The 22,123-nt window shown below is 46.8% G+C and overlaps 1 protein-coding gene across 1 annotated transcript; it reads left to right on the top strand.

Moving 5' to 3' along the window:
- The first annotated feature begins 334 nt into the window (after positions 1 to 334).
- Gja3 (gap junction protein alpha 3) lies at positions 335 to 21,496 on the top strand. Its single transcript, XM_021182518.2, has 2 exons — positions 335 to 482; positions 20,066 to 21,496. Exon 2 carries the CDS (start codon positions 20,083 to 20,085, stop codon positions 21,334 to 21,336), a length of 1,254 nt encoding a protein of 417 aa, XP_021038177.1. The 5' UTR covers positions 335 to 482; positions 20,066 to 20,082; the 3' UTR covers positions 21,337 to 21,496.
- The last annotated feature ends 627 nt before the right edge of the window (positions 21,497 to 22,123 follow it).

Here is a 22,123-nt window from a genome sequence, read left to right as displayed (position 1 = left end):
GCCCCGGCTGTCCACTCCTGCCCTATAGGACCCGGCCCTGGGGTGTCTGCGGCCGGGAACCCCATCCTACACCTGCGGCGGATCGGCGGAGCTGAGAGAGCCCGGATGAGGAGCGCGCGTGGTGCGCACCGGGGTGCAGGTGGCGCCCGAGGATGTGGGCGCGCGAGGAGGGAGCAGGTGCCTGCTTCCCCAGATGGGACCAGGCGAGGGGCGCGGGGGCGTGGCCTGCGGGATGCGGGGAGGCGTGGCTGGCAGAGTGGGAGGTGGCGAGGGCGTGGCAGGGCGACAGGGCAGCGGCGTGGGGCGCCGAGTGTGGTGCGTACCGCGGCGGTGGGGATGGCGGCCGGGGCGGAGAAGCCCGGCCCTGGCGCGGGGCGCTCGTGGGAAGAAGGGGCGCCGCACGAGTGAAGAGGGAGCCTCCTTTACAGAGCAGGCCGAGCCCGACTGGGCGAGGAGCGCCGGTGCCGCCGCGGCTGAGCGGGGTAAGGCAAACTGGGAGTTCCAGGGCCATATTGGGGACCCGACAGCACCAGGGGTGGCCGGACGCGGCGCTGCCACCCCTGGGCAAGGCCCTGTTGCTCCCAGATCGTGGGAGGCTTTCGTGATTCTTTGGATTGTTGTGGGGTGCAGTAGGGCTGGGGAGCTGAGCCTTGGGAAACTTTGGGAAAGGTTACTGTTCTTCTAGACTCCTAAAGACCTGGGCGGAGCGCCTGCTCTCTTTAATGGACGGTCAAAGCTGGGTCGCGATGGTTTGCCCTTGGGTTGGGGAAACTAACCAGTCCCTACCCCCAAACAGCAGGGATCCTAAGGTCATTTTAACCTGCAAGTGGCCTGCAAGTTTATTTTCTTCTTAAATACTTTAGTTAGTACCACGACCCAGCTTCTGTACGTGTGTGGTGGTGCGCACGAGTAAAGACTGTACATGTTCGGAAGAGCGCCCTTAGCTGCCTTCTACAATAATCTTTTAATTAAGAGACTTGTAGTGACATTAAATTCCAGTGGCCGGCAGCTGTTTGCTTTCTGTCCACTCTTTACACAGGTAACTAGAATTCACCCTCTTGATCAGCCGTCTTGGTTCCTGAATAATGTGAAAGGGACTTCAGCTCTCCAGTTTTCCTTTTATCACGATGCCTCCAAAACGTGCCACTTAACAGCGGTTGTGTAAAACAGCCGGGAAGTGAGTTGTGCACAGGCTCTCGCTTGGCATTCAAAACTATGACGGTTTGTAATCTGTGCATCACTTCACACACTGCCCTTCTGTCATGCCGTGAAATATATTGCAAGACAAACATGGAAAGATTAAACTGGAGTAAGGGAGGGGCTTTTCTAAATATCAGTTGTGTTCAAAGTAAAGAGCTAACTTGGCACAAAGTCTCCTGGCTCAGCAGTTTGGCCTCTGTTGAGATAAGCATCAAACAGGGCAATGCTTTGCCCTGTAGTGTGAAGCAGTTTACAAAACGGTCCCACGGGGACAGACAGTGCAGTTTGCTGACTAGCACGTGGCTGGAAGTGGTCGGACTTTAAAATGGCAGGAAACAAAGTTGACTCTTTGTCGATAAGGAACGAATTTTAACCAATTTTTTTTCTGAACAATACTAAAATTTTAGGGTTTTTTTGTTCATTTTTCATAGCTGAATGACATATGATGGGTTTGGAACTTCCTTACGGCCAGCCTGACTTATGAAGAAACTGGGACTACATCCTGCATTGCTTGAAAGCATGCCTAACAGTACCTAGGACACACAGCCTTAGAATCTCCACCATGTCACAGTCCCATGAACATTAATAAACACACACATTGGTAACTTGCCAGCGTGTGTGAGAACATTCAGAGGACTGAAGGGCCCCCAGGAAGCCTTTCACTTGTGCAGAAAGCCTGGTCCTAGGATCTGGATGTGAAGAAACCCAGCCAAACTCAGCTGGTGGCTGGACTCACTTGTGTCTGTCCACCCATCCTTCTGTGGGGCGCCAGGACTAGGCAGCCAGGATCTATATTGCATTTCTATCCATTTTCCCCATGCCTGCCTCTTCCATGGCCTGCAAACAAGTCTCCGGAGGCAAGGACCACAGTCTTGTTGAGTGTTCACAGCACATACAGCACACGCTGCACAGAGGAGACATTTAATGTCTCCTGGAGAGAGAAACGCTATGGTTCATGGGGCCATAACAGCACATGGGAACAGTCTGCTTATGGCTTCACTATATATAGTGCAGAAAGGCAAGAAAATAATAAAATATCATCTACATTTTCATTCTTACAGGGTGGGAAATTCTCCCTCAATGGTAATTAGATTAGCAGCCTATCATAGCTGGCTTTTTAAAACCTGTCACAACTTCAGAAGTGTGAAGTCGTTTTTTACACTTATGTATTTTATTCTTTTTGTTTTGTTTTTTGAGACAGGGTCTTTGAGACAGTAGCCCTGGCTTACCTAGAACTCCCCATGTAGATAAAACTGACTTCAAACTAACAGAGACCCCCCTGCCTTAGCCTCTGAGTGCTGGATTGACGGCCTGTGCCACCATTTCTGGCTCATGTACCTTGTTCTTTCATTTGAAGAATTTTCAGTTTATTTAGACCATTTGCAAACGAATGGTACTAAGTATGAAAGTTGCTCTTTTTTTTTTCTTCAGGCAATTCACCCCCCATTCTCTCCATACTAAATTCCATGCTAATCTATCCGTGAAAATTTATTTCTTGTTAATTTAGAAATGAGTATTTTAGCTGGGCATAGTGCCTTATAATCCCAGTGCTCGGAAAGCTGTGGCAGGATTGCCGTGAGCCTGAGGCCACCCTAGACTACGAGAGTTCCCTGACAAGTTAAGCTGAAAAAAACCAACAGATATTTTGATATGCCATTTCTGTTTATTATAAAAGTGAACAATAGCATCCTATAACCATTGAGGTGCAGGGTTTGTTCACTAAGAGTAGAAATATTTGTATTTAAAATGTTTCCGGTGACATGACGAATGAGGTCACTGGGCTGTCCTTAACTCCTTTTAGGGAGTCTCCATACATGTGTGTCTGGCATGTGAATCACAGCACACACGGAGTAAGAGGACCAGGCTGTAGCATTGATCCTGCCTTTATAAGGTTGATCTAACGTTTTGCTGAGTCCATCGATTGAACGTGAGCGATCACGCTTGTTCAGCGGGAGCTTTACCTGGTGAGCCATCTCACCAGCCCCTGGGAATTTTGACGGAAGTGTCCCTTTAGCCACTCTTGCTGGCCAAAGCTTATAGTGTACAAGTATGCAGACTGATAGGATGCAAAGGGCAATGCCTGGGACCTGAGCAATCTGCCTGCGGCTTCCCCTTGAAGGCATGTGGATGGGGAGTGTGACCAAGAGTTGCAGGTGAGGTTCCTTGCTGGCATTGGCACTATGGGCTGTGCAACCTTGAGCAAATCTCAATACCTTCTCTGGGCTGCCACTTCCTGGGCTGTAAATGAGGAAGATAAATGAGACACTTCCGAGGTTCTTAACGCCACGGCTGTTTCCGTATGCCAGGTGCAGCAGGTAAGACTCCAGATGACATCACTCCGGCTATACAGTAGAATTACCTTTTAATTGTTTGCAGGATCAGAGCTAGAAAAGCCAATCAGGCTGCCCGACTTAGGCATTTTAGGCATACCAAGAGCCTGCTGAGATCTCTCGTATATTAAAGCATCCCATGATTTCTTTCACTGCAATATATCCTTGCCCAAACCATCCCTTAGAAAGTAGAGTGTTGGTAAGTCCCATTTCACTTGAAGGTGATTACTTTTTCATTATTCAATTATTACGTTTGGAGGAAGAAGTTGAAGTGAGTCCTTCGAAATTAACAAGTGATGTTTAGTGAAATGTTTTGCTAAGTGATGATTCTCTTGGGTTTCATGGATCTTTTAAAAGACTGATAATGTGGTGGACTAACTAGCACAGGAAATTGGAGAGTTGGCCAGGGTAGAAGATGGAGGCCCTGGGTGTCAAAGGCCCCAGTGTGACGCATGACAGCAAGCCTTGGAGGTGTGGCCAGTCGCTAGCATTTTGTTGATGTTAGAACTCTGTAGGAAAGGCCACTTAAAGCTGATTCCCAGAGACAATATTTCTCTTGTTCAAGTATTTCAAGAAGAAAGAATTTGATTTAAAAATTAAGTATTTGTTAACTTGCCTTTCTTCAATACAAAGCAGTAAAGACCTTTAGTTTTATTTTTAAACATTTTTTTTTAGATTTTTGCCTAAATATGTGCATTATAGATGCTTGCCTGGTGCCCTTGGAGGTCAGGAGAGGGCTTCAGATGCCCTGGAATTGGAGTTATGGATGTGAGCCACCATGTGGGTGCTGGGAGCCTTTGAAACTACCATCCTCTGAAGAGCAACAAGCACGTGTAACCACTGAGCCACCTCTCTAGCCCCAAGACCTTTATAATCAAATGAGCACTTGTTGCTACTACTTACAAATCAAAATTAGCTCTCTCTGGTGTCTCTACAGTCCCAGCTAACAGGGAAGCTGAGGTGGAGGGTTGTTTCAGCACAGGAGTTCAGAGTCAGGCTAAATAGCACCATCTGGTCAAGGGCTTGCCTTGCAAGTGTGAGGGTTTAATACCTAGACCCTATGTATCAATGCCAGGCAGGAGCTTGCAGAGGTGGCTCAGCATAGCATTTGCTATGCAGGCCTGAGAGCCCGAGCTCAGTTCCCTAGCACCCACATAAAAAGCCGGGTGTGGCAGTGAGCATACCCATGCCCCGTCACAGACAGAACGGGGGAGTCCCTGGGGCTTGCTCCAGGCTCAGAGGGAGACCCTGACTCCTGAGAGTAAAGTAGTCAATGACAAAACAACACACATAGCCACATAGTGTCCTCTCTGGTCTCTGCATGCACTGATGTATGTTGTCCAACCCCTCCCATAAATACATACACTAAACACCAAAAAAATTAATTAAAAAAAAAAAAGAAAAAGGTCCAGCATGGTGTCACACACTCGTGCTCCTAGTAGTGGAGAAACCGACTGGAGATACTTGAGACTTGCTGGCCAGCCAGTCCAGCCTCCTTGCTGAGCACCACCAGTGAGAGACTGTGTTTGCAAAGGAGTGACATCCAAGGTTGCCCTCTGGGACACACATAAACACAGTCGTAACAAAATAAAGTTAAAAGCAGTTCTCAATAGCTAGGTTTTCAAATCCCAGAAGGTCAAAATGAAAACGGATTCACTGTTTCCTCCAGAGGTCCTGAGTTCAACTCCCAGCTCCTGACCATCTGTAATGGGATCTGATGTCCTCTTCTGATGTGTCTGAAAACAGCTATAGTGCACTCACATATATCAAATAAATAAATAAATCTTAAAAAAAAAAAAAGATGGCAGTAGTCTGCTAGCAGAGTGACTGCTCCCCAACCACTAACAATGCTTTCCAAAAGGGGGCTGGGTGGGCTAGAAACCACTGAAACTAGTAATAAACACATTTACACTAAGGTAAAGGATGCCCCTTTATGTATACTCTACAGTGATACTGGTAAATAGTAAAGCTAGCATCTACTCATTCTTTTTAAGCATAGGAAACCAAACAAAAACAGGTATGAAAGGCTTAGCATTTTAAAATATAAACTTCAATACAGGTACCACTGGATTTAGTATTTTTGTTGTTGTTTGGATTTTTTGTTTTCTGTTTTTGTTTTGGTTTGTTTGGCTTTTTGCTTGCTTGTTTTGGTTGGTTGGTTGGTTGGTTGGTTGGTTATCGGTTTTGTTTTGTTTTATTTTGTTTGGTTTTGAGACAGGGCCTCACTATGTAACGTTGATTGGCCTGGAACTCAGTCTGTAGACTAGGCTAGGCTTGAACTAACAGAGATCCACCTGGCTCTGTCCCCCAACTGCTGGGATTAAAGGTGTGCTCCACCATGGTACATCTTAGAAACCATAAGCTAACACGTCAGCTAATTTGTTAACAAACTTAAAATGTACAGGAAGTGGAAATTTTTCTGAAAGACAAAGTTGACTTGAGATACAGCAAAACCGCACAGCAAGAGCTGTTAATGAAGTGGGGATCTACTCAGGTCTTCCTGCACCGTCCTCCCTCAGAGAAGGACACTAGGTCTAGATGCCCCAGAGACGTTCTTACAGAAATGTTTCAGAGAATTTCACCTTTTGGGCTCAATAACTTACATATCAAAATATAATGATAATAATTGGTCCACCTGAGGCATGAATAAATAAATCTAAAGTAAAATGATAGAATATGAGTGTTCTTGACAATTACTCGTAAGCCATGATTCGGACACCCCGGAAGTACTATGATCACCAGCTAGAACTCAAATATATTCAGAAAGAAAAAAACCACGTATGAAATCCAGTGCTGAGGATGTAGGAAACCAAGGGAGGCATGGAATCTGTAGCCAGCCAGGACAGATGCTGCCTTAGCCCGATACAATAAAGGCAAATGGATACCAGCCATGCTAGTGCACACTTGTGGTTCCAGCATGTAGAATATAAAAGCAGGAGGATCCAATGTTCAGAGCTAGCCTCAACTACATAGTGAGTTCAAGGTCAGCCTGAACTACATGAGACCATGTCTCAAAAAATTATAAAAGAAATTAAACACTAATCACATGTTAGAAGCATTTGTGTTGTATTCAGAAAAAAAGAGTAGATATCACCATGTTACCTTGTCTATTTGGTCTGAAACAACACGGAAAAGAAATAACAGGAAGATGGGTATTGTGTTTCATGGTTGTGATTCCAGCACTCCGAAGCACAGGACTAGAGAGATGGCTCAGCAGCTCAGAGCACTGGTTGCTCTTCCCAAAGACCCAGGTTCAGTTTGCAACATCCACATGACAGCTCACTACTGTCTGTAACTCCAGTCCCAGGGGATCTGACATCCTCTTCTGGCCTCCTTGAATACCAGGCATACACATGGTACACAGACATACATGCAAACAAAATATTTATATATATATATAAAGTTAAAAAAAAAACAAGGGAGGAGAGAGGTGGAGGCAGGAGAATCACAAATTACAGGTGAATCTTAGAGTTAGGCCTAGAATCAAACAAACAGGAAGAATTAGGAAGGGCAACCATCTATGTTTAATAGAGGATATGCTAAGTCTGCATGGCTACTTAGTAAACCCAGAGGGATCTCCTGTTAGCTCTGTTTAGAACTTCCTAACAGACTGTTGGATACGAGATTAGTACATGACAAGGATAACCAGGCTGCATGTAAAAGTGCTTGCCAGTCATATAAAACCCTGGGTCACATCCCCAGCGCTGCCCAAAACAAACCAACAGCCCATGTCACCAAGCAGGAAAATTTAAAACTATTTAGAACATTCACACACACACACACACACACACACACACACACACACACACACACACTAGAACAGTTCTTAAGCATCTAGAAATAAACCCAATAGAATAAGGGCAAACTCTGCTAGGTCAAGATCCAAAGCATTAGGTGGTCATCAGAGGATTTGTGTCAACAGAGAACAGTTGTGCTTGCTGTGGAGGAACGACATGGTGAGGAACTGAATTCAGTTTAAAAAAAATGTAATGCGTTTCAGTTTGAAATCATAGTAGTTAAGATTTTTATGGAACTGACATGTTGTATTCAGATTTCGTATTGAAGAAATTAAGTCCAAAAACAAGTCAAGACACATTTGGAGAACAAGTCTGAGAGTGTTGTGCCAGGAATCAGGTATAGACGATCCTGGCTATCCACTGGCGATGGGATCCAGGACCCACACGCCCTTATGGAAGGAAGTCCATGATGCTCAGATCCTACATGTGAGACGTGCCATGTTGCCTAGACACACATCCTCCTATGTGCTTTGAACTATCTCTGAGTGACTTCCAGCCCATATCAGTGTGCTGTAAAGAGGTGCCATGGTGTATAATCTGGCGAATCATGACAAGGATGTCTGTATAGACACAGTTTATAAACTATTTCTCTAGAAGGCCAACTGTACTGTCTTGAGGATGAAAGCTGGAAAAGAGTAAGGAAGGGATGTAAGAAGTTAATAGTAAAGTCTTTCCATTTTCCACGACTCGCGAGTTTACTAGACCAGCCCTAATTTATATCTGGTTCATATTTGTGAAAAGGTAAGTTCCCTTGGAGTATATATATATATATATATATATATATATATCCCAAATCAGGAGCAGCAAAAAATTATTTCCTGAACCACCCCTATCTCTTTCAAACCCCGGGCAGACATTACTATCTGAAAATAGAACTCTGGATTATAGGACCCTTAAAATTCCACTCAGTGGCATGCCAGGCCATCACACACACTTCATACAAAGCTGCACTCTCTAACCCTTCCCCAGTTATATTAGCTCTACAATATTATTGTAAAAGAAAATAAAGAATGCTACACATTCAGTCTTTCGACTCTGGTACCATGCTGTGGTCTTAGAAAGTTTTACACTTCCTAAGGCTGGAGAATTGACTCAGTGATGAAGAACACTGTTGCCCTTGCAGAGGACCCAGGCTCAACTCGCAGCATCCACATTTGTAACTCCAGTCCCAGGGAACCTGACACCGTCTTAGGACCTTCAGGAGCATCATATAGGCACTTGATGTGCATACATGCACACAAAACGTTCACACGCACACAACAATAAATAAATCTTTTTAAAAAGCATCAGACTTAGCCTGGCGGGTCACCTGTTCTCGCTCTGTGGATACTAGTGAGCTCCAGACTCAGATGGCAGCCACCTTCCTTCTGCCCCTGATCAATCTACATTTACTCTGAGATTTTCATTTTTATTTATTTATTTATTTATTTATACTTTGAATTTTTTTTTTTTAAAGATAGGGTCTCTCTCCCCATATATCCCAGGGTGGTGTGGAACTTTTAATCTCCTTTAGTCTCTAAAGTGCTGCAGTTATAGGAGTGTGCCACCACACCCAGCTTGGAGGTTTTAAATACTTTCTGCTTGGTGACAACTCCCAGATGGGACCTCAAGCTTGGACACTTGCCCACCTAAGGCATTTCAAACTTCATGTGTCCCAAATAGAATCCACAGTCGCCCTGGTCTCCCCTATTGACCCTCCTCTGATGGCCCACCTTGGAAAAGAGCATATCTGTTCCTCTAGTTGGAGTTCTGAGCTCCATCATCCTCCCTGTCTGGTTATCTCCAGTCCTCCTCATATCTGGTCCTCTCCAGTCCTCCTCATATCTCATTATCATGATCAGGCAGGCTCAGCTGTCTCACCACCTGTCTTGTTGGGAGTGACCTCTTTAGATGGCACAATTTGTGGGGGGTGGGTGTCCTCAGAAAGAGACCCTCTAAGTTTCTGTGTTCCCCTCTAGGACATTCAGGACAGGGGAATGTCCCAGGAAAGTTCTGGATAAAAATGTGTCACTCCGTTCAATCCCTCAAATGTCTTTCCATAAATGAGAACCAGGTACCTGTCCCTCTTGCTGCAGCTTGGCTCCTCCTGACTTGCTGCCTTGTCCCATCCTTCATGCCTGGGAGGGATACTCTGTCACTTCCTGGAGTGCTCTGCACTGCAGTTGAGGCCCTCTGTTTGGTTTTCATGATCATGTCCCCACCTTAGGTGTCTCCTCTTGCCCTTGGGCTATGTGGACCCCTGTTTCCAACTTCTGTTTGTGGCAGTTTGACTTGACTTGTGCTACGGACACAGGTTTAGTCCCTCAGCCCCAAGAGGCCCAGAGTAGAGCAGCAACAGCAGCAGCAGCAGGCTGTCTCCAGGCTGTGCTCTGCCCTTGGCTGCAGCCTCTGGCTATGAGGAGAAGCAGGTGGGACCTTGCTTCCTCCCTGTGAGTTCTCAGCAAACTCATCCTCTTGGGAACTGTGGTTTGACCTCACAGACAGAGTCTTGTCTACACTCTGAGGGAAGGTTTCTTCCCTCACTTGCTCTCTCCACTGCTGTTGGGAAAGAAGGCTCCTTCTGCCTTTACCCTCAATGTTCCTATTAACTTCGCCCTCTGAAGTCCTGTATCCATGGCCTCTATGGCTTGAAAACACCTCCGATGGGGCCCTGACCCTCTCAGTGACTGAGCTGACTCCTCCTTTAATTATGGGTTTATTAAGTGCCTTTTCCCACTGCCCCATTTATCCCCACCTACTACCTTGTAACCCATGATTAGACTCTCCATCTCTACCTTCCTGCTTGTCTGAGATCAAAAGGTCTTGGCTTCATCCATGTTGACACAGAGTTCATCAAAGCCCTCTGCTGGCCCTTAGCGCTGTGCTGACTTCTGAATCAGGAGTGGTATTCCTCAGTGCCCCTTTGCCCTCAAGCCCCTCCCAGATTCCTGTGCCACCTGCTAGCCCCGCTTTGACTTTAGACACTTCAGGAGATGTCTGACCTCTCCTAAGCTACTTCATCCCCAGCTACATAGGAGCCGAGGCAGGAGAATTATGAGTTTGAAGTCAGTGTGGGCTCCAGAGTAAGGCCTAGTCTTTAAGCAAAAAGGAAAACAAAACAAAAACAAAAACAAAAAACAGAAAAGGAGAGAGGAAGAGAAGAAAAGGGGAAGAAGTTTGTGAAATAACTTTCTACAAAATTGAAGGGAAATGAGGACAAGGAACAGAACGGAGGAGAGAAAGACCATTTCGCAGAGCACAGACTCCAAGAACTTAATATCCAAATACACTGACTTCTCTGGAGACCCTCATGTGGCCTACAGCCAAGACACAGTACCCAGAACTCCTGGGTTTCATCTTCAGTGAGTCTTCGTGTCTTCCCTACCTTGTCCAATCCAGTACCACCTTCCCACACATGGTCACCGGCCCCTCGAAGGGCACCATTCTTTGTATGTCTTTGGGTCTGACATGGACATATACACACTGGACACCGCAATAGTTCTGCAGTGTCCCCAGTCTTCAGTCCCTGTTGCCTGGAGTGTTACACAGCACACAGCTGTACCTGTGTCCTGGAACTCACTCTGTAGACCAGGCTGGCCTCGAACTCAGAAATCCGCCTGCCTCTGCCTCCCAAGTGCTGGGATTAAAGGCATGTGCCACCACTGCCTGGCCTAAATAATCTTTTTAATTGAAAAGGATATTTGAACTGGAGTTCAAATATCCTTTTGATATCTGAAATCTGCTCAGCAATGTGGGTGCAATGTCGGTAAAGCAGCTGACTTTACAGAGTTAGAAGGACACCCAGTTACCGCTTTCTAACCCCAGATCATCATACCAGGTCACACCTGTCCCACATCTGTGGCTCCGCTGTCTTCTGTCAAGAGGCAGCACTCCAAATCTCAGCTCTATTTCTGTGGCCTTTCCCCAACCCCCTACCCCCAGTTTTCCCTCACCACTCATTTGAGTATTAACCACCCATTTCCCTCTCTACACATAGATGAGTGTGGTGGTCTGCCCCTGTGGTTGCAGACCTGGGAAGCTGAAGTAGGCAGATGCCACTAGGTGCTTGTCAGCAGAGGCTACAACAAACTAGCAAAACAAAACAAAATGCAAACCAACAACAGTAAAAGCAAAACAAGAGGGCAGAGAGGGGACTCAGCGGTTGAAAGCATTTACTGCTCCTGCAGAGGACCAGGGTTCAGTCCCCAGCAACTCTGTAGTGGCTCACAACCATCTGTAACTCCAGTTCCCGGAGATCGGATGACCTCTTCTGGGCTCTTTGGGTGCCAGGCATATAGATTAAGTCAGGGTTTCTATTGCTGTGATGAAACGCCATGACCAGAAGCAACTTGGGGAGGGCAGGAACTTGGAGGCAGGAGCTGATGCAGAGGCCATGAAGGGGTGCTGCTTACTGGCTTGCTCAACCTGCTTTCTTATAGACTCCAAGACCAACTGCCCAGGGGTGGCCCCACCCACAATGAGCCGGGCCCTCCCCCCATCAATCACTAAATTAAGAAAATGCTCTAAAGGTTTGCCTGCAGCCTGAGCTTACAGAGGCGTTTTCTCAGTCGATGTTCTGTCCTTTCAGATGATTCTAGCTTGTATCAAGCTGATATGAAACCAGACACACACACACACCACTCATTCACATAACATAAATTTTTTAAAAATCCATTTTCTTTCCTTCTTTCTCTCATTTTTCTTTGTGTATTTCTTTTTGTCTCTCTCTCCTTTTGTTTTTGAACTTAGACCCTCCAGAATCCAACATCCTGAATGCAAGGATTTCAGGGCATTGCAGGTGTGTGCCACTTTACCTTGCAGAAACATTAAAAAAAAAAAAAAAAGACATGCTATGTCTTAAACTGTCCAACAAACTTGTGCATCAGGAATGAACCCCAGGTTGCCCCTGCTGTAGAATAGCCACCATTTGATCTGACCAGAAAAACAAGACACACCAAAGGCCCCAGTGAAAGTTACGTAACTTTTGCAAAGAAATAGAGCTGCAAAGCACCATGAAAGCAGCCCAAAGACATGGGACCTGAAGGCCTGTTTGGTGCTCAGTGGTGTAAGGATAAGGGCTGCTGTTGTGTGCAGCATGTAGTAGCAGTATAGTTAACAACGCAGGTTCCTCAGGCTAGCCTCAGACTCACTAAGTAACCCAGGTTAGAACTCAACTTCTGATATTCCTGCCTCCAATCCCCAGGTCCTGGGATTGTGTACATGTACCAACATGCCTGGCCAGACCATGTGCCATTTTACAGAGATAAACACTACATCCAGGTAGTATGTAGCCCTACTACCCACCTAACCCTGTCATAGATCAGTTCCACCTGTTCTGACAACTGCCACAGGTTGATTTTGTCATAGTGTGACTACAGAACTTAGGTATATAAACTAAAGCAAGTGTGCCATCACCAGGTGATGCAACCTTTTTGGACCCTGGCCGTCTGCCGTCTGTCAGTCACCACAGTGTTGCTATACAGCATGTGACTGTTTAAAGTGCTGTTATAACGCTGGGTACCGTATCCTGTCATTAAACTGTAAGCACCTCACAGAGTTAAGCAGTTCCCGTCCATGAAGAGAATACACTTGGGCCGCCTTCCATACCACTCAGCCACATTTTACTATACCCGAGGCACACTACTCACAGTGTTAGTCTCAAGAGTGTGGTGCTGACATCAGTTGAGTGACAGAGAGGTAACAAGAGAGGCTGGGGTCCCACAGAGATGTGTTTACTCATGTGCACACGGTTGCACGTACTCATGTGTGATGTGGCCCAGGGTGATTTGTAGTGTGTGGAGACCAAAGGATAAGCCTGGTATCATCCTTAGAAATGACATTTCCTTTCTTTGAGCCAGCTACAGCCCGCTGGTCAGGCTAGACCCATGGGTTCTGGGGATCGAGCTCAGGTCCTCGTGTTTACAAGGCAAGCCCCTTACCGACTGAGCTAGAGCAGTCGCTTCAGGTCTTCCTTATTTTGTGAGACCAAATCTCTCAGTGTACCCAGACTGGCCTCAGTCTGCTGGGTCCTAGGATGACTGGTCTGTGCCGTCACCTTTGGCAGTGGCTGTGAAATCTGTGGTGACGAATGTGACGTATTGTTATGGAAAAGAAAGAGAGGAAGTGCCCTGTTATCAGAAACCAGAACTCTTGTCAGTGTGGCTCCTTCCTTCTCTGAGTGCAGGTCTGAGTATGCGTGAAGTGACAGCATCAGACTGTGTCTGTCATTTATCATCACAGCAGCAGTGTTTCTTTGTGTCTTTAATATGCTTAAAATTATATCTCATTAGTATTAATATATGTTTCAGTAGTTAGACTCATGTGAATTTTATTATTCAGTAATTACAAATGAACCACAATTTTTCATTTATGCCTGGCCTTATTCAGATAAGAAAAAAAAATGTAGCTTGAACCAATAGTGGGTTTTCTTCTGATTATAAAAAATCTGTCTGGGCATGGTGGTGCACGCCTTTAATCCCAGCGGTTGGGAGGCAGAGGCAGGCGGATTTCTGAGTTCAAGGCCATCCTGGTCTACAAAGTGAGTTCCAGGAGAGCCAGGGCTATACAGAGAAACCCTGTCTTGAAAAAACAAAACAAAAACAACAACAAAAAAACAAAAACAAAAATCTAGAAGCAGCTGGCAAGGTTGATTTAGCAACCCTGGCGTGTGACAGCGATAACCTTGGGATTTTTTTGACTCTTCCCTTAGGCTTATTGTCTAATGCCTACAAGGTGGCTGCCCATCTCCACATAGCTTACAGTTTCCACTGCTATGAAGAGATACCATGACCACACAACTCTTACAAAGGACAACATTTAATTGGAGTTGGCTTACAGGTTCAGAAGTTCAGTCCCTTATCATCATGGTGGGAAGCATGGAGGCATGCAGGCAGACATGATGCTAAAGAAGGAACTGAGAGTTCTATATCTGGATCCACAGGCAGCAGGAGGAGACTGGATTCCACAAAGGGCTTAGCTTGACTATAGGAGACCTCAAAGCCCACCCCTACAGTGACATGCTTCCCCCAACAAGGCACACCTACTCACAAGGCCACACCTAATAGTGCCACTCAATGTGGGTCAACCATTCAAATACATGAGTCTGTGAGAGTCATTGCTATTCAAACCACCATGCCAGGCGTCATGTCTGTGCTCACAGGAGGAAGAGGAACCACCTGCACACAGAATAGTCTTTTCTTAGAAAGCCAGCCCCGGTTGGAATGACTCTCAGCAGTTAAGAACATGTGCTGTTCATGCAGGGTCCTGAGTTCAATTCTCAGCACTGGTAGCACTGGGCCAGTGGCTTTGGGCCAGTAGCTCACGGCAGCCTGGATTACTGCTCCACCTCCAGGGTGTCTGTATACCTTCTTCTGAACTGTATAGGCACCTGCACACTCCCACACAGCACACACATAGATACATAATTAAAAATAAAGCAAATTGTTTAAAAAAGAAAAGCAAAAAGTCCCAAGACATTTTCCAGAAGAATTCTTAAACTTTGCGCACAGATTTTAATCCCTTCTGATGGGATCAGCCCTGCTCCATACCATGACCTAAGGACTTGAATTAGGCTCCACCTCTTAAAGGTCCCACCCTAGCGTATGAACCTTATTGAAACCCTGGTAAGGGGCCTTCCTGATATGGGCAGGTGAGTACCTCTTCTTCTAGGGACAGCTCTGAGGGATGAATAGGTTTAGGGCTGACTGGAAGAGAGGACAGAAGGAGCTGGAATGGTTCTCTGGCATCTCTCAGGCAGGGGAGTGGCTGCTTCCTGTACAGCAATTTAAGTCTTTGAAGTGCAATGCTTTACCCTCTAAAAACATTCAGAGCAGTGCGTGTCACAATAGGGACAGGGAATGTGGGATTTGTCAAGAGTAAGATTTTGTTTTCTATCTTAGCCTGATAAGCAGAGCATTGGAGGTGTGCCTGAGGTTAACAGTTAGCTGTTTCTTTAGACTGTTGGGAAGTGAAGCTTCATTTAATTCCAAGCCTGTTCTTAAAGATTAGCACTGAGGCTGGAATATGGAGGGCTGGAGAGAGGGCTCAGCTATCAAGAACACTTGTTGCTCTTGAAGAGCACCTAGGTTCAGTTCCCAGCACCCACATGATGGTTCACAGCCATCTGCAACTCCAGTTCCAGGGAATCTGACACCCTCTCCTGTCCACTGCAGATGCCAGGCATGCATGAGGTATACAGACATTCAGTCTAAACTTTGATACACATAAAATAAGTCTTGAAAAGATTAAAAAAAAAAAAAAGATGGCTCAGAGGGTAAAGGAGGGTGGCCGCCAAGCTGCTCTACCTTCGTTTGATCCCACGACCTACAGGGTAGAAGGAGAGACCAGACTCCTGTGAATTCTTCTCAGACCTCCACTCAAATAAATAATTTTTAAAGTCTTAGATCTACTCATTTTCTTAATTCATGTGCATGAGTGTTTTGTCTACAAGCATGTCTATGTAGCATGTGAGTGCCTGGTGCCTACAAGGCTGGAAGAGTGAGTCCATCGGATCTCCTGGGGCTTAAGTTACATGCTTGCTGTGTGTGCACAGCTACGCCGGGGCCAACAAACACAGAAGTGGATGCTCACAGTCAGCTATCAGATGGATCACAGGGCCCCCAGTGGAGGAGCTAGAGAAAATACCCAAGGAGCTAAAGGGATCTGCAACCCTATAGGTGGAACAACAATATGAACTAACCAGTACCTCAGAGCTCTTGTCTCTAGCTGCATATGTATCAAAAGATGGCCTAGTCGGCCATCACTGGAAAGAGAGGCCCATTGGACTTGCAAACTTTATATGCCCCAGTACAGGGGAACGCCAGGGCCAAAAAGTGGGAGTGGGTGGGGAGGGCAGTGGGGGGGAGGGTATGGGGGACTTTGGGGATAGCACTAGAAATGTAAATGAGGAAAATACCTAATTAAAAAAAAAAAGGAATCAAACCTGGGTGCTTAACCACTGAGTAAACTCTCCAGTTCAAATATCCTTTTCAATTAAAAAGATTATTTAGGCCAGGCAGTGGTGGCACATGCCTTTAATCCCAGCACTTGGGAGGCAGAGGCAGGCGGATTTCTGAGTTCGAGGCCAGCCTGGTCTACAGAGTGAGTTCCAGGACAGCCAGGGCTATACAGAGAAACCCTGTCTTGAAAAACCAAGAAAAAAAAGATTATTTAATATTGTATTTATGTGTGCCTCTGTGTGTATGTGTGTGTTCGTGTGTGTGTGTGTATGTTTGTGTCTGAAGTCCTTAAGTATCTCCCATGTTGCTATTCACCTTATCTTTTCAAACTGAGTCTCTTGCTCGACACAAAGCTCTCCAATAGGCTAGACTGTCTTGCCAGTAGCTCCAGAGATCTGCACCTCCCTCCCAGCCTGGCACTGGAGTTCCAGACATGTACAACCAAGCCTGCCTTTTTGCATGAGTTCTGGGGATCTGAACTCAGATCCTCCTGCTTGTGAGGCAGGCTCTGTACTCACTGATTTTCACTTAACACCTTAAAATTCCAAGAGAAGCACTTAATGAGTTCTGCTAGATGCTGGAATATACTCTTTCAGCCATGATGGCTTTCCTCACTGCAGCAAGGCCGTGAGAACATGGGAGCTGTCTTTTCATTGAAGTTCAAAGTGTCCCCCTGTGAGCAGCAGCAATGAAGAAATTCTTCCGATCTCTGTCCCCTGTGCCTTCTCACAGAAGGCTCACATCTTCCTCCCTCATCCCTGTGTATGGACAAATGGCTGCTTCTGCTTTCCTTTTTTTTTTTTTTTAAATTGCTGCAACAAAATACTGACAAAAGCAGTTTAAGCACAGAATGGTTTTATTTTGACTCCTAATTCACACACACAACACACACACACACACACACACACACACACACACACATATATATATATATATATATATATATACATATACAGTCTATTGTGGCAGAGTCCTGTTGGCAGAGCTTGAGCTGGCCCCGTTGCACCCACAATGAGGATGCTGCTACTTGGCCCTCTACTTCTTCTTTCAGCTGAGGAAACTAACCCATACAATGGAGCAGCCTACATGTAGAGTGGGTCTTCTCACTCCAGCTAACCTCATCTAGAAATTCCCTAGCGCCTGGACATTTATTTCCCAGTGCTTCAGAAGCTCATCGAGTTGACAAGATTAAGCATCAAGGTTAGCCCTTCAGTGACCAAGCTCACAGGGAGAAGGCCTCCTGCCCACAGGCCTTGTTGGGAGTGTGCTCAGCAACAGTGATGTCCACAGACGGAGCACCACCAGATGCCTTCATGAGCCCTATCCCAAGCCTCCACAGTTCACCCAAAATCTAAAGTCCCTGGGCCTCCTCCCCTTGTCTTTGGCTAGTATCAAGCTAATACTGTACGTGTGTGTGTGTGTGATTCCATAACACCAGCACAGCAGTGGGGACATGCTGTGTGCCCACTGATGCTTTTGAGTGACTAGTTGTTGCAGGTCTTACTCAATTGGACTGGAGCCTTGGTCCCAGTGAGGTAACCATGGCCAGGCAACCCTGGGTACTTCCTGAGCTGTACCACCCCAGTGTTGTATCCAGTTTGGACTTCTACGGTGACCACAGAGATTGCACACATGATAGGTGAGGTGACTTTAGGTGGTCTGTTAATTACCAAAATGGTCACAAAATTGACCCTTCATCAGTTGTTTCCTTCTTCATGGTGGCCTTGGAGGTCTCAGTGTGATACTAGCACAGTCAGTCCTAACTCTCAGCAGACTGACCCAATAAGAAGGTTTGGTCCTTGGTGGTTTCCTTAAACAATGCAATTTAACTGTGTTAATCATCTTTCTCATCACCATGACAAGACGGCAGAAAGACAGCTGAAAGGAAGGATACCTATTGAGCTCCTGGTTTCAGAGGGTCCAGCCCAGCCCGGGGATGGGGCATGAAAGAGAAAAGTGGCTCACGCTCTAACCCTGTCCCACTGCCTTCCTGGGTTTCCGTTTTTCCCTCTGTCCAGTCCTCCAGCCCACATACAGGGGTGGGTCTTGCCCTCTCCGCTCATCTGTCCTGGAAATGCACCTCAGTCACACCCAGAAGTGGTTCCCATCCACCTCTAGATAAATTGACGGTGAAGATTAATCACCACACCAATATGGCATTAAACTGTCAGGTATGATAGGTTAGCTGGAGATGGTCTGAAGTGTATAGAAGGGTGTGACAGGTTCTATGCAAGGCCAAACCGATGAGCATGCAGTGGTTTTTATCGTCTGTGAAGAAGCTGGGAGCCAGTCACCTTTGCTGAGGATATGTGTGTGTGTGTGTATATATATATGTTTGTTTGTATTTGTTTTATGTTTTTAAATAGGTCCCATGTATCTCAAGCTGGTCCCAGACTTACTGTGTAAGCCAAGTGTGATCTGGACCTTCTGGCTCTCCCGCCTGCACCCACTAGTGCTAAGGTTAAGGTGTTTGCCCACTCATCTCACTGCTTTCTAAGCTTCTTAATCCTTTTTTTGAACAAAGAATGTTTAGCCAGTGTTTTTGGCAGACAATATCATCAAGCAGAATGTTATCAGTGGTTTGTTTGTTTGTTTGTTTTGAGACAGGTGTTGATATTTTAGCCCTTGCTGGCCTGGAATTGGTTAAGCAAACCAGATGACTGAACTTTTGGCAATCCTCCTGCCTCCTGAATAGTGCCAATGTTTTGTTTTGTTTTTTCTTATTTCTGGTATGAATATTTTTATAATACTTGAAATATTATGATTTTATAATAGTAGAAGAAAGGCTTCTGTTTAAGCATTATAAAGAATGTTGGTATGAAGAAAAAGAAAGTGGATAATGGCTGAGGCGGTAGATTAGCAAGGCGAGAGTTTAGACAGTGCCCCCAAAAGGCAGCCCTTTGCAAATGTTCTCTAATCTCATGGGAACAGAAAGCCCAGGTCAGAGTTAGCCAGTCCCCTAGCTGTATGCAGAAGCATTCTGGAGAGAAAGAGACCCAGAGTTAGAGGCAGGGGGCTCATCCTCTTTCCTTCCACCCGTTTCTCCATCCCTAGAATGAAGGCTCAGGGGGTGGTTAAATCACTCATGCCAGCAGTTGCCTACTGTGACATCTGCTGAGTCGTATCAGTGATTGTTGCTGATGTCACCTACCTGGCAAGACAATGCAGGACATATACAGTATCTGTGGGGATTGGCTCTAAGACCCCCAGAGATTCCAGAATCATCAGTGTCTAGGCCCAGTCAATAAAATGGCAGAGTATTTGCAGAGAACCTATTGCATCCCTCTGTATACTGTACATCACTTCTGGGTGCATTGAAATACCAAATACAATGTAAATGTTATGGAATTGTTACCATACTGAATTGTTTGGGGATAACAATGAGAAAATGCAAACACAAAACAATTGCCACCACCCCACATTTCAAATTCTTTAATTACTATTATTGTGTGTCTGAATGTATGATATGTGCAAGTGTACATGTACCATGGCCAGTGTATAGGGGTCAAAGGGCAACTTTCAGGAGTCAGTTCTTCCAAGTGAATTCCCAGGCTCTAACTCAGGTTGTTAGCACAGCTTCACCACTAAAGTATGACGGTGGTGGTGGTGGTGGTGGTGCTGCTGCTGCTGCTGCTGCTGGTAATAGAAATACCAGGAATTGGGGGGGGGGGCTGGTTTGGCGATTACAGACATGTAGTCCACTCCAGGCCTCCACTTGTTTCAGATCTGAAATTGGTGGGGCCAGAAGCAACACTGCACTGTCCTGCTCTCCCCAGTAGTAACAGCCCTGTTTCCCTTGCAGGTTAGCTGTCAGGAGCAATGGGCGACTGGAGCTTCCTGGGGCGGCTGCTGGAGAACGCACAGGAGCACTCTACAGTCATTGGCAAAGTGTGGCTGACCGTGCTGTTCATCTTCCGCATTCTGGTGTTAGGGGCGGCAGCTGAGGAGGTGTGGGGAGACGAGCAATCGGACTTCACCTGCAACACACAGCAACCAGGCTGTGAGAACGTCTGCTACGACCGGGCTTTCCCCATTTCGCACATCCGCTTCTGGGCGCTGCAAATCATCTTCGTGTCCACGCCCACCCTCATCTATCTGGGCCACGTGCTACACATCGTGCGCATGGAGGAGAAGAAGAAAGAGCGGGAGGAAGAGCTGCTGAGGAGAGACAACCCTCAGCACGGCCGTGGTCGCGAGCCAATGCGTACAGGGAGCCCGCGGGACCCTCCACTACGCGATGACCGTGGCAAGGTGCGCATCGCAGGTGCACTGCTGCGGACCTACGTCTTCAACATCATCTTCAAGACGCTCTTCGAAGTGGGGTTCATCGCGGGCCAGTACTTTCTATACGGCTTCCAGCTGCAGCCGCTTTACCGCTGCGACCGCTGGCCCTGCCCCAACACTGTGGACTGTTTCATCTCCAGGCCCACAGAGAAGACCATCTTTGTCATCTTCATGCTGGCTGTGGCCTGTGCGTCACTGGTGCTCAACATGCTGGAGATTTACCACCTGGGCTGGAAGAAGCTCAAGCAGGGAGTTACTAACCACTTCAACCCAGATGCCTCAGAAGCCAGGCACAAGCCCTTGGACCCCCTACCCACGGCCACCAGCTCTGGCCCACCCAGCGTCTCCATCGGGTTCCCACCTTATTACACACACCCTGCCTGTCCCACAGTACAGGCAAAGGCCATAGGGTTTCCTGGGGCCCCACTATCACCAGCAGACTTCACAGTGGTGACCCTAAACGATGCTCAAGGCAGAAGCCACCCAGTCAAGCACTGCAATGGCCACCACCAGACGACAGAGCAGAACTGGGCCAGGCAAGTGGCAGAGCAGCAGACTCCAGCCAGCAAGCCCTCTTCAGCAGCATCCAGCCCTGATGGCCGCAAGGGGCTCATTGACAGCAGTGGCAGCAGCTTACAGGAGAGTGCCTTGGTAGTGACGCCAGAGGAGGGGGAACAGGCTTTGGCCACCACAGTGGAGATGCACTCGCCACCGTTGGTCCTCCTGGACCCAGGAAGGTCCAGCAAGTCCAGCAACGGACGTGCCAGACCAGGTGACTTGGCCATTTAGCCATAGTCATTCCAGATACCTTTATAAACCTTCTCTTTACCCCTTAGAAACCAAAAACACTCAAAAAGCATTTCAAATCAACAGGTAGAAAGAGAGAGAGAGAGAGAAACAAAACAAAACAAAAACCTGACAGTGCTGGATTCCCCTGAGGGAAACACTGAGCAAACTGGATCAGTCTGGTTCTAATGCTTGCTGTTCTTGTCGCTGTGGGATAGGGTGGTGGTGGTGGTGGTGGGGTGACCCCAGCGTCTGAGATTGAAGTGGGGGCAGAGCAAGGCTGTTGGCTCCCAGCAGTGCTTGCTCTTGTTCGGCCTCCTCCACTATTCTGTCATGATGAAGCAACAGGTGTTAGCAGCCCTTCAGTGGGGGGACAATTCGGTTTCCATTCCTAAGCTCTCCAAGCAGCCCAGAGAGCCACAGAGGCACTTAAGCTCTATCTCTGCTTGAGACTTTTAACTTAGAGTTCAATTTCATTTTGGGATATTTGCCAAACTGTACTAAAAAAAGACTTGGAATCTATCTAGTGTTGCTTGAGCTTCTGGAATTGCATGTGAGTTCCAGGACATCCAACTGCAGGCTGCAGGACAAAGCGACAGAGAACAGTTGTCCTCCAGTGCTGTTTCCATGCGACAAGGCCACAGGCATTCCTGGTAGAGGCAGGTGGAGATGCAGAGACCCTGGAAAGCCCTTGAACAGAGGAGGAAGATGGTGGTGTGGCAGGTATTGCCGTAGGTGTTCATTTATTTCTTTGATGACATTTTGTGCTTAGCCTGGATGGTGAAAGTAT

This window comes from Mus caroli, unplaced genomic scaffold, assembly GCF_978045245.1.
Source record: "Mus caroli unplaced genomic scaffold, Mus_caroli_1 scaffold_12, whole genome shotgun sequence".
NCBI lineage: Eukaryota > Metazoa > Chordata > Mammalia > Rodentia > Muridae > Mus > Mus caroli.
The sequence above is the reverse complement of the archived record's forward strand: the minus strand, read 5'-3'. Positions and strand labels throughout refer to the sequence as shown.

Bases quoted from the DNA above. Each gene is read 5' to 3' on its own strand.
- Gja3 (XM_021182518.2), top strand. From the start codon at position 20,083: ATGGGCGACTGGAGCTTCCTGGGGCGGCTGCTGGAGAACGCACAGGAG.